The 13,192-nt window shown below is 37.5% G+C and overlaps 2 protein-coding genes and 1 pseudogene across 2 annotated transcripts; all 3 read right to left on the bottom strand.

The window, feature by feature from the left end:
• Nucleotides 1–763: 763 nt before the first annotated feature.
• On the bottom strand, nucleotides 764–2,901 carry LOC117616806 (ubiquitin-fold modifier 1). Its single transcript, XM_034346232.1, has 4 exons — nucleotides 2,708–2,901; nucleotides 2,490–2,587; nucleotides 1,622–1,654; nucleotides 764–1,067 (listed from the first exon to the last, which is right to left on the bottom strand). The coding sequence occupies exons 1-4, from the start codon at nucleotides 2,773–2,775 to the stop codon at nucleotides 970–972; spliced, it is 297 nt and encodes a 98-aa protein (XP_034202123.1). The 5' UTR covers nucleotides 2,776–2,901; the 3' UTR covers nucleotides 764–969.
• A 1,109-nt stretch (nucleotides 2,902–4,010) lies between these two features.
• LOC117619485 lies at nucleotides 4,011–4,840 on the bottom strand (annotated as a pseudogene).
• Nucleotides 4,841–5,133: 293 nt separating this feature from the next.
• On the bottom strand, nucleotides 5,134–6,926 carry LOC117613446 (pathogenesis-related thaumatin-like protein 3.5). Its single transcript, XM_034342050.1, has 3 exons — nucleotides 6,727–6,926; nucleotides 5,844–6,510; nucleotides 5,134–5,568 (listed from the first exon to the last, which is right to left on the bottom strand). The coding sequence occupies exons 1-3, from the start codon at nucleotides 6,785–6,787 to the stop codon at nucleotides 5,436–5,438; spliced, it is 861 nt and encodes a 286-aa protein (XP_034197941.1). The 5' UTR covers nucleotides 6,788–6,926; the 3' UTR covers nucleotides 5,134–5,435.
• Between the last annotated feature and the right edge of the window lie 6,266 nt (nucleotides 6,927–13,192).

Below are 13,192 nucleotides of genomic sequence, written 5' to 3'. Positions count from 1 at the left end.
CTGTGATATTTTGTGGAATGTCCTAGTGGAAGATGAGCGGTTATGCCCTCCACTTTTAAGGTGTTTCTTGTCCCATGATGTTTGAGAGTTTATTTATGCTTCGATCTTCTTGAAGCACTGGTTGTTGTAGGAATTTGAGTCCTCCTCATCTGTAACTCCATGTTAACTGGGATTCAAGATGTATGTATGTTCTCACTGTTTTGTATGCTTAGTTGGTTATGTTTTTACAGTTTATGTATTGCAAAAACCTCCTTTTGGGGCTGTGTTCTTACTGTTGTAATATGGGTTTTTGCCCAGTTTTCAATTAAATCTCTACTGTTTCGCAAAAAAAAAAAAAAAAAAGGGGGCCAGGCAAGCCTTATTAAAAAGCACCTAAATTTGTACACGGGTTCCAACAAAGCTCCATGGTTAATAATCTTGGCTAGGTACTGTAAGATACCTACCCAGTGCACTATATTGGGCTGAGCCCTAGGATTAATGATCTGCAAAGCCCACAAACACCACATCCCAAACCTAGCCCAGCCAAGCAAAAGGGATGCTTTTTTGTTATACAAGCGATATTGAGAGAATGGGGAATCGAACCTAAGATCTCAGGTGCAGGGGCACATGTATTGAGTAACTTAGTCAAGTCTAAGTACCAAATAGCTCCCAAGTAATTCTCGAGTTACCAGTCATGGCGGTGTTACAGTCACACTTGAAAATTTGCTCGAGGTTTAAGGGGTTTTCAAGGATGCAGGACAGATGGACCTCCAACAGAGAAAGCAGAACTGTAAAACTGTCCTTGATATATCATCCTTTCAATATTATTCAAATGCATCTATTACAGTCACCTGTTATCTCGGTTTAACTGGAGAGTTAATATCGTCAACTAAACTGACGCAGATAATCCTCACAAGTTAATAATAAGGTACATATCATAAAAAAGAAAAACAGAAAAAAGACCTCACATGAAGAAGTAGATCAATTTCTTCAGTTTGATGGTAATGCTGTGTCTGTTGTCCCAAAAGCCCCAACCCTATCTCGAGGAATCAGGCGTAGTTCGGAACCATGCTTGAGGAACACATTGCCTGAGAAAGCCAGTGAAAAATTTATGTGAAACCAAGGATATAAGCCATTCTATAATAATGCTGAATTCAATGCCATAATTATGCTAATAACAGTTTGCCATCTGTTGGGAGGTGCACAGAAAAATAGCGCTCATTAGCAATTTTTTTTATACATCTCCATGGACATATATCATAGCATTAAACTAAAGCAATCAAAGCATTAAACTAAAGCAATCATAGCATTAAACTAAAGCACCATTAAACTGTCCTCATATAAAGAATCCATAGATTCCTTTTCATACCCTTTTAGTTTTCAAGTAATTTACCAATAAACTTAAACTTAAGTCTAGGATGATAGATTTTAATTTCTATATTAAGGTGTGCCAATGGGTCCCATTTCATGTGTAAAGAATGAAAAAGAAGCAACAGCCCCAGTGCAGAAGCTAGTAGCAAAAACTATCATGTCAGTATTTCCACCATTCCCTTTTTCTTAATTATAAAGCATACACTTTCTTTTCTGGTAAAAATTGGATGGGGAAAAGAAATAAAGCGGTAAAGGTAAAACATTGGCATACCTGCACTTTGCTGAGGATTGATTCCAACACCATCTGCACAATAACAATCAACAAGTGAGAACTAATAGAATGGTGACAATCAACAAGCATTGGCATACCTGCACTTTTCCCTTACTTATATCAAATTAGGAGATAAGGGGTTTTTCATTAAAAAAGTTTCACTGTTTATCAAATTAAATTTCAATTGTCTAAAGATTGGATAGTACCAATGTCAATTTCTGATTGGATCTAAGGATAGGGGAAAAACACACAGTTGTTTAACTAATAACACTGTTGTCCTGGAAGGGAAGAGGACTGGAGATATCGGTATGTTTTGGCAAAATGGTTTTGGATATTCTTTACGAGTTCTAGAGGATACCGTAGACTGCCTTCAAGTGAACTTTACATGAGCTTAGTCACATAGAAAATGATGATGGACCAGTTCCTAATATCAAAAATTCCTAGAATGTCATCTGCAATTCAAATTCCCCCTTTTTGCTTAAATTCTCTCAGCTCCATCCTTTTCCATTCTTCCCTTGGTTCAAAGTTTTCAATTTTGATTTCGAAATTTGCATCACTTACGATGCTCTACAAGAATTAGAAGTCCAAGCTCTCAATTAAAGAGTACAACTTCTGTTTTCATAGAGATCTAATCTCACACTGAATCATAAAAAGGGATTCCCAATTCCGGAAACCATAAACCCTAATTCGATCAAGCAATGAAATTTCCAATCATACCCAAATCATCGATTAAAAAAAAATACATACTTTACGAGACGAAAAAGAAATCAATACCAATTTGCAAACCGATGATCAATTAGAAAATCACAGACTTAACGAGACAAAAATGAAATCAATAGCAACATGCAAAAGCCCAGGAATGAAATACCGTTGGTGATAATAGCGCTGGTTTGGGGAGGAACTTTGAATTCTTCAGCTGCGTATTTCAGAACGGCGGTGAAAGGGGCTGCCTCAGGAACGCTAAATCTAAAAAGAAAAAAAACAAAAAGAAAAAGTTGAGAAATTTCATCAAATTATTGTAAACCGAGAAGCAGAAAAGAAGTTAACGAAGGGGAATTGAAAATATAAATCGAGGGTTATACGAACACTTTGAAGGGGAGCTTTGGATCGGAGGTTAGAGTGACTTTGAAGGACACCTTTCCACCACCCGCCATTTTTTATTTTTCTCGTTGTCTGCGTGTTAAGGAGCGGTCTTGTATATATACATATGGACAAAACCCACTTCGTTCTCGTTCGTATTTCTAACGATGGGGAGGATATGTTTTGTGATTTTATGTTTTTTTTTAATATAAAAATTATCTGTTGGGAAATGATTTTATTTTTTGATGCAAGGATATTGGAGGAGGGGATTTTCTCACTTATACACTGTCAATGTATCATGAAAGTTTGAACATGAAACTACTAGTCTGTAAATTAAAGTTCTTTTTATTAGATTAGACCCCGTTGACTATCCACTGGGAAATAATATAAAAGCTTCAACTAATAAAAAATTATTGTGTGTATTTTGAGAATTATTATGTTGGGTTGATAAAACCGTTCAAACTAATTCAATTGTTTTGGTTCGAATTTTATACACACAAAAAAATATTGTGATTTAGACCGGACAGATCAAACTACAATTATTTTGATTCAATTTAATTTGACCTATTTGGAAACCCCTAAACCAAACTAAATTGCCTATATTGATTTTATTGTTTGTTTTTATAATTGGCATTTTCTTATTGGTTAATCATCTACTATTATGTTTCATCTCACAAATTAATATTTAATTTTGAAAGCTAAAACATCTAAACCGTTCAATTTTCAATATGAAATTCCCTTTTACCGATTGATTTGGTTATTTTCTTTAATAAGGAATTAAATAAATACGAGGCCTCAATCGGAACCATGATGCTAATTTGAGGCCTAAACCAAATTAATATGAACCATGATATTACCTTGGTTTGGTTTATGTTTTGATTTAACCCAAACCGGAATGCTTTGTACTTGATTAAACAGTGTGTGGCCCTATAAGTAAGGAGCAACAAGCATATTAATAGCCCAAGCAATGGTGATATACGTTTTGAATTATAAAGGGCCATACCAGCTTTGCTATACAATATTTTACACGTAGTGCTGATCCAAATTAAGTCAGATGGCATACATGGATTGGGTTGAGCCAGTTCATTAGACCCAACTTGATCAAAACCAGTTCAAGAAGGGAGAGAGGAGAAAAGGAAAGTGTGTAAATCAAGCCAACTGCATTCATTAGTATCCCTCCTCTCAAGGAAAGAATAAAATGAATAACTTCATATGTACAACCAATGTGGACAATTCTTTGACAGAGATTAATACATTCTTTTCAAGTGCTGCTCTGTAAGTTCAAAAGGGATATAAAACAAACACACCTCTAAACTTCATGGGGAAAAGAAAAGAAAAAAAAAAAAAAAACCCTTTTCTCAAAAACTAATCCATAATTAATCATCACCATCAGTGCAAGCATCACAGTCCATCTCATTGACTTTCAACCTTTTGATCCATTAGATCTACAGACAAGCTTGTGGTTATGATATGTGCACACTGGTTGCTTCCTGCATATACATAAACCAAAACAAATGTCATCGACTGCGCAGCAAGCAAAAAGGTCAAATACAGATTGCTCAGACATTGATCAATTGTCATCTGCAATGCATGCACAATGCACAGAAGGGGTAAAATTTGAGTGCTTTGAGGGCTTTAAATTAGGCAGGAGCTAGATTCAAACTGCATTAATTGCTTAAGCGTATTCTTATTTGAATGTATCGTGCAGATATCTAGCAAGAGAACATTACCCCAAGAGAGATTCAAAACAGCTTCAGTGTCTAAAACGAGTTCATGAACAAACCTGCTTGAGCAGAATGCAACCACATAATCTGTGCCAGAGCAAGTAAAGATACTGGTTGGATCATCATAAACATAACTATAGGCAGCAGGGCATGCTTCTTTGAACATCTTGGAATAATATGTGGGTTTGCATGTAACAGGGTTGCCAAAAACCCCTCTGCAACAATACTCATCAGTGTTGAACACATCACAGGCGCTCCTGCATCCAACAGTCTTCCCATTTGCTTTGACAGAGAGCACATATGGGCAATTGGGCCTCAGGTCCCCATCGCAACCCGAAACACTGCAATTTCCCGTACCATTCAGAGGTATCACAACCATTGGCAAGTTGAACCCATCAACAAGGCTAACATCATAAATTAATATTTAATTCTAAAAGCTAAAACCCCTAAACCGTTCAATTTTCAATGTGAAGTTCCCTTTTACCGATTGATTTGGTTATTTTCCTTCATAAGCAATTAAACAAATACAAGGCCTCAATCGGAACCATGATGCTAATTTGAGGCCCAAACCGAATCAATATGAACCATGACATTACATTGGTTTGGTTTATGTTTCAGATTTAGCCCAAACCGGAATGCTTTGTACTTGATTAAACAGCCAGTGGCCTTATTAATAAGGAGCAACAAGCATATTAATAGCCCAAGCAATGATGATATACTTTTTGCATTACAAAGGGCCATACCAGCTTTGCTATACAATATTTTACACATAGTGCTGATCCAAATTAAGTCAGATAGCATACATGGATTGGGGTTGAGACAGTTGATTAGACCCAACTGCATTCATTATTTTCCCTCTTCTGAAGGAAAGAGTAAAATGAATAACTTCATATGTACAACCAGTATGGACAATTCTTACATTCTTTTCAGGTGCTGCTCTGTAAGTTCATAGGGGATGTAAAACAAACACACCTCTAAGCTTCATGGGGAAAAAAAAAAAAACCCTTTTCTCAAAAAATAATCCATAAATTAATCATCACCATCAGTGCAAGCATCCCAGTCCATCTCATTGACTTTAAACCTTTTGATCCATTAGAACTACAGACAAGATTGTGGTTATGATATGTGCACACTGGTTGCTTCCTGCATATACATAAACAAAAACAAATGTCATAGACTGCACAGCAAGCAAAAAGGTCAAATACAGATTGCTCAGACATTGATCAATTGTCATCTGCAATGCATGCACAATGCACAGAAGGGGGTAAAATTTGAGTGCTGTGAGGGCTTTAAATTAGGCAGGAGCTAGATTCTAACTGCATTAATTGCTTAAGTGTATTCTTATTCGAATGTATCGTGCATATATCTAGCATATATTCAAAACAGCTTTAGTGTCTAAAATGAGTTCATGAACAAACCTGCTTGAGCAGAATGCAACCACATAATCTGTGCCAGAGCAAGTAAAGATACTGGTTGGATCATCATAAGCATAACTATAGGCAGTAGGGCATGCTTCTTTGAACATCTTGGAATAATATGTGGGTTTGCATGTAACAGGGTTGCCAAAAACCCCTCTGCAACAATACTCATCAGTGTTGAACACGTCACAGGCGCTCCTACATCCAACAGTCTTCCCATTTGCTTTGACAGAGAGCACAGATGGGCAACTGGACCTCAGGTCCCCATCGCAACCCGAAACACTGCAATTTCCCGTACCATTCAGAGGTGTCACAACCATTGGCAAGTTGAACCCATCAACAAGGCTAACATCATAAAAGTCTAGAGCTGCCAATGTAAATTCGGCAAGTGTTGCTGGCGTCTTTCCTGAAGCTCCACACTTGAGGGTGCCGCCACAGTCTCCGGTCTGGCATGAAGTGTTGCCATTTTTGTTGTCGAAGTTGCAGCCCGTTCGACCCCATATCCTGCCAGACCAGCTGACTGGGGCAGTGAATATGACTGACTGGCCCTGTTTTAGCATAAAACCACCACCATTAAAGCTCTCCCCTGGGGTCACTGCAGGCCAGACTGTCTCCTTGCAATTGTTTATTATGGTGAAAATTCTAGCAGACTCTGATAACTTTGGTCCTGAAAAAACCAAGAAGTCAATTGCTTCTAAACTTGATAACAAATGATGGTGCACAAATGAGCTAAAAGGGTTAATAGTTTTGGCCATTATGAGTTTCCTCTAAGGTTAATGGTTTATCTACATGTAAAAAGTATGTATGTTTCTCATCAATGTCATTATCCATACGCAATTCTAAGAGAAAGATTAAACCACAAAGATTGCTATGATAAGAATACCTGATGAAATAGCCATAAAAACCAATAAAACTGGTAAGAACACATTGAGATGCGCTGCCATTTTTCTTACCAACTCTCTCTCCTCTCTCTCTCTCCCTTTCTTTCTTTGTCTATCTCACTTTAAGAGGACTGGTTTAGATGAACCATGAATGAATTGCTCTTGTACAGTTTACAACATCCACATATAAAACAAGAGGGTGAAGAAGAATACGTGTGGAGAAAGGACTAGTAAAACCAAAGCAGTAGCAGCAATTCAACGGAAGCTTTATTGGCAATGCTAGCTAATCTGATTCCTTTCCTAATCCTTTCCTGCAAGTTTATCAAGGTTCCCTATACTTGTTTCTACTTTTCGTTTCCCATAAATTTTTTGGACCCGCATCAAAGTTTAAATTAATCTGAAAAATCCCCATTTGCAGAAACTATTGATACCTATTTCACTTTTGGTACAAAAAAAACTATCAACTCCTTTACTTTACTTTCAAAAGAAAGACACCATTTTTAAAAGATTTAACTTCCGTGATCAGAAACCTTATTTCAGAATTCAGATTCCTTCCACATGTTACTACTGGAACTGGCCAACAGTTTCCTTAAGGACAGGTGGAAAGGAAAAGGAAAACAGGAAAAAATTAATGAGCAATTGTCCTACTGTTTGTTTGATCAGAAAACTGAAGGTAAAATTTGACATTAATAAAGGTTTAAGCTGCCATAGGCATGGTTTAGTAAAGTTTTGTCTTTTATCTTTTTTCCTTCTTTAAAAAAAAAAAAAAAATCTATGCCAATTCTTCAACCTCACCAAATTGGAAATCTGAAATTGAATGTCTTTTCATGTTTTTCTTTCTTGGTGAATGATTATTTTCCTGCAAAAAACAACACTAAAAACAGAAAATGAGAGAAACCCAAGAAGCAAGACCTCAGCTGGAGTTGAATATCAGCTTGAATCGGCGGAGGAGAATGGCGCTGTCGAGGACTGAGATAGGCTTGGAGCCGCAGCTTCCGGCGGCAAGAGTTTAAATGAGGGAGACGACAGATGTTTAATTGGGCCATGCTGATTTTAAATGGGCCAAGCTCATGTTTATTTGGCCCGTTCCAATTAAATTCGGGTCATGTTGATATAAAATGGGCTAGGTTGGTGCTGTTGCCCTAGGCCTAAATTATTGGAGAAACCATCAATATTGGGTTTGGGCTTGAGCCCAATACACTTTCTTTTTTTCCTTTTTTACACTTTTTATAGCGATTTAGCTCAATCACGGTAGAAGAAATTTTTTTTTACAAATGATAATTTATTTTAAACTAATCTCAACTACGATGAGAGGGATTTGAACTCAGGTGCAGAATGGGGATCACATCCACTCTAATCAACTTCGCTAAGCCTATATTTGCAACCGAATCATTTCTTTAGTGTTTCATTTTTTTGAACTTGCATTTACACACTTTCTACATCTAACAAGCACCCGAAATGAAAAAAAAAAAAAAAACAATTTTATACTTGAATTTCTTGCTTCTTATAATATTGTGAAGCCAAAATCATCAACATAAAACCAATATTACACCCACATTCTAATTCCTATATCTCTAACCTCCTAACAACATTCAGCATTTCATTAAAATAACAAACTAACAATCTAATGATATAATAGGTTGATATCAATGATATGTATGAAGAAACATAATAGTAAATGGTGAAGAAACACATATTTAATTACAGCGTGATTTCATTCAGTACAAGATTACATTGTTTATAATTAAAAATCAAATCAAACTTTTAAGATTGATTTATTCTTTGGCAGCTGGAAAAGGGAGAGCTTCTTCATATATTTGGAGGTCTCTGATTTGGGGTCGTGAGTTGCTCTTGAGTGGGTTAAGGAAGAGGATTGGAGATGGACAAGAAACACTAGTCTATGGTGATGCTTGGATTCCCAGACCAAACTCTTTCCGCCCTATTTCCCCTCAAGTGTTGGATCAAGAAACTAAAGTAAGTGATTTTATTTTTCCTACTGGGAATTGGAATGTTGATTTACTAAATTTGTGTTTTTATGAGGAAGATGTTAAGGCTATTACATCTATCCTTTGAGTGTTAATTATCACAAAGATCGATGGATGTGGCATTATACTACTAATGGAATTTATTCTGTGAAAAGTGGATACAGGCTGGAGATGTCAAAGAAAAAGGATTGCAGTGGGGCTGTTAGATCTTCTTCGGAACCAAGAGTTCAAAATGCTTTCTGGAGGAAAGTTTGGTCCCAACAGGTACCACAAAAAATCTTATATTTTACTTGGAGAGCTATTAAGAATTATCTTCCCTGTAGATCTAATCTGTTGAAAAGGAAAATAATTTCTGAGGACTCTTGCCCCATCTGTAATGTGAATTCTGAGAGTGTAATTCATGCTTTGTGGAGTTGTCCTAATGCCCAAAAAGTTTGGAAGAAAGTGTTGTTTATGGGGGTTTTCACAGGGATAAAATTTTCCAACTATGGGGACTTGTTTGAAATTGCCACTATGTATCTTTCGAGGTATGAAATGCGATTGTTTTTATATGTCTGTTGGAGTTTATGGCAAAACAGAAACAAAGCTATTATTGAGGGTCGTTATTGTGCACAAGATGTGATTTTTAACAGAGCCCATCACTTGGCTGGTGAATATGGAAGTCTTGTAGAAGGGGAACCTAAATTATTTGTAGAGAAACCAACTAAATGGTCTCCTCCTCCAGCTGGTAAATATAAACTAAATGTTGATGCTGCTTTTATTCCCGAAACAGGTGTGGGTGGAATTGGCGCTGTTGTTAGAAATGACAAAGGGGAAGTGATGGCGGCTATGGCCCTTCCTCTTGCCAGAGCCACCTCATCTAAACATGCGGAGATCATGGTGTTTCTTTTCGGGATGAAATTTGCTTGGGATGCTGGTTTTCTTCCATTTTAATTGAATCTGATTCACAAGGGGTGGTAAATGATGTAAAGAAGGACGAAGAAGAGTCTTGGGCATCAGATGGGCATCTTATTGATGATATTAAGAGGAGTCTGCAACACTTTGAAGATGTTATTATCTCTTTTAGTCCAAGAGGGGTTAACCAAGTAGTGCATTTTCTAGCAAAGCATGCTCTTAATTGTAATACTATGGTAACTTGGATTGAAGAGGTTCCCTTCTGGCTAGAATCAATTGTAAACGATGACATGGTTGTATCCTCTTAATTGTTATCAATGAGTTCTTCTTTCGCAAAAAAAAAAATGATTGATTGATTTTTGTCGGTTTGAACAATGTGATCGGTTTCTTTTTTCTCACCCTTACAATTAAAGGAACATATATTTTCTCAACGTCCAAACAAATCCAAAACTATGCAAAATGTTCTTTAGGAAAATGAGATAACGATACATGTCTAAGCATATGAACCAAGTCAAAAGGTTGGTTATTTAGTTGCTTTTTTTAAATCCTTTTGGAAGCTCCTTGGCCCCAACTTGTAGTCACTCCAAAGTGTCTATTATTCTTAAAGTTTTGCATATGCAGGGTGGGGTTAGACTTTAGGCCTAGACCTACTCGGGCCACTCCCTTTAAACAGGTAGTAGTTAGGTAATCACTCACCAATATCATAATCTAGTACATATGATGAAAATGACCATCCAAGTTTACAAAAAAAAAAAAAAATGATTTTTGGGTCTTAAAATAAATTCTTAAATAGAAAGATTTTTAAGACCATTCATCTGAATTATTACATGACTTAAAGAGAAATAAGGCAAAAGTTTTGAATCTTTATTCTATTTGGATTGTTATATGCTCATTGACTTTGTTTAGTGGTTCGGTTTGGACTGAATTGAAATTGAGTCCAAACTAGTTATAATGAATCTCATTCTTTTAAATCTAAATGAGACCTATCGCTATATTGAACTATTGTCAAATTTAATAAGTATAATCCTAATTTGATTGAAATAGTTAACTTCATGCCAAACTGCTAAACAAGTGCTTGAAGTAATGAGTCCAAGGGTAGGTAGAAAGTGTCAAACAAAGTAGGGCAAATATTCAGATATGCTCATATTATTATTATTCTCCAATATAGAGGTACTTATACAAGTAAAAAAATGTGTTAACCCTAAATAAAATAGGAAATATATCTAAATTACAATAGAAAATAAATATAAATTACAATAGAAAATAAATCTCAATTATAATATGACTAGATAAATGGTAAGTAACTAAAATCCTAACATAGTAAGGAATCAAAATCCTAACTAAGTAAGGACTCACCAACACTCCTCCTCAAGTTGGGCAAAGATATTTCGTAGGCACAACTTGACAAGTGAGTCACAGAACACCATACTTGAGAAGCACCAATTGTAGAAAAGGTCTTTTAGTCAACCACGAGTGAAACAAGTGACAAACTAAAGCAAAGTTTGCAGCGGAAACACAAGAGCAAACCCTAAAAAATAGGGCACATAGCAGAACACAGAAACCCTGTGAGCACGGCAATAGGTAAGGCAGAACACAGAAACCCTGTGAGCACAGTAGTAGATAAGGCATAACACAGAAACCCTGTGAGCACGGCAACAGATAAGGCATAACATAAACTCTGTGAGCACGGCAGTAGGCAGAACACAAACCCTGTGAGCACAGCAGTAGATAAGGCAAAACACAGAAACCCTGTGAGCACGGTAACAGATAAGGCATAACACAGAAACCCTGTGAGCACGGTAACAGATAAGGCATAACACAGAAACCCTATGAGCACGGCAGTAGATAAGACAGAACACAAAAACCCTGTGAGCATGGCAGTAGATAAGGCAGAACACAGAAACCCTGTGAGCATGGCAATATGTAAGGCAGAACACCGAAACCTTGTGAGCACAGCAGTAGATTAAGCAGAACACAGAAATCCTGTAAGCACAGCAGTAGGTAAGGCAGAAGCAAAGGCAAAGGGCAAGGCCACAGCAACAACGACAATGACCACATCAACGGAAAGCGAAGCAAGCAAAGGCAACATCAACGGTGGCAACATTGACCACAACAGAAACACACAAGCAAAGGCATGAGCAACAATACTGGCACCATAACAGGCAGGAGTAACAATACTGTTACCAAACAACAGCAATACAAGGCATTGGCACCAGCAATAGCAATAAGGCAAGGACATAACAAGCATCATCAACAGTAATCAACATTGTCTCCAACAAGAGTCATAATAGGCAAGAGCAATAACATTGTCCCTAGTAAGAGACATAATAGGGATGAGCAACGGTATTGGCACTAGCAAAGGACATAGTAGTTAGCAACAATAACAATGACAAATACTTCCATTATCGCAGAGACAACTTCTCTTCACTCCCACTCTCCCCCTGAAGAAAAGGGGTCGTCGGAACTATAAGAAAAGTGGCACTTAAGAAACAGAAGCTGACTGATGCTAAGATGTAGAAGAATCAACCATGGCAGATAGGTAGATGAATTGCAGCGGAATAGATGAGCAGTGGTGTCACTCCCCCTCAAATTCGATGATGTATGGAGTCGAGATTTGGAGAAAGCAACACTGAAAAATAAAGTTGCAGCACCCAAATGAAGTTGCATCTATCTCCCCATCAAATCTAACACTGGTAAATGGTCGAGATTTGAAAGAAGAGAAATTGAAATAATAGTAAAGAGACTCAAACATGCCAGTCTCGTGGCAGAAACAAATGCAAGAGGGGAAGGTGGTAGCATACAGCTGTCTCATGAAGAAAAAACTTCAGAAAAGGAGAATAGTAAGGGAGGAAACCCAGCAAATCATGAACATAGACAAAGACAAAGACAAAGATAAAGTGCTCAAACTGAGAAGCGAAAAGGCAACTCAAGAGAGTTGCCGAAAAAGACAGAGACCGGCAGAACAGTCAAATGAAAGGCTCGACGAGCGGTGACGAGGCTCACGGAGTAAAGAGGCTTCTTATGAAGTTTCAAAGATAGAGAAGCTGAGACATGAAGAAAGACAATAAGATGAAGACCCATGATGGGTTAAGAATAAGGAGTGCCAACGACTCTCAATTTGGCAGAAGTTATCACAGGTTAGGAACCTAGCTCTGATACCATGTCAAACAAAGTAGGGCAAATTGTAAGAACCCAAACCAAAATATCTAAAAATTAAGATTTCTTTATTCTAGCCAAAAGACGATATTGCCCCCGCATATTTTAATAGGGAAAAATTTGACTTTTTGATCGGAAAGGAATTTGGGAATTCCGTCTGCACCGTTGCGTAGAGCACGGCGAAACGAGTCCGTAGACACGGAGTAGACCCAAATCGGAGTTTTAACGAAGAAAATACAATCAAAACATCGCGAAGGGCAAAATGGTAATTTGCACAAAAGTCAGATTTTTATCCCTGTTTCTCTCTCTCCCCGCGTCAGCTCTCTCTCTCTCCTTCCTCTCTCTCCCGCGCGCGACCAGCTAGCCCCCCTCCCTTCCAGTCGCTCCCGTCGCCACCTCAGGGCGGCTCGATCTCCGGCAAGGGCACCGTCAC

This window comes from Prunus dulcis, chromosome 1, assembly GCF_902201215.1.
Source record: "Prunus dulcis chromosome 1, ALMONDv2, whole genome shotgun sequence".
Lineage (NCBI taxonomy): Eukaryota > Viridiplantae > Streptophyta > Magnoliopsida > Rosales > Rosaceae > Prunus > Prunus dulcis.
The sequence above is the reverse complement of the archived record's forward strand: the minus strand, read 5'-3'. Positions and strand labels throughout refer to the sequence as shown.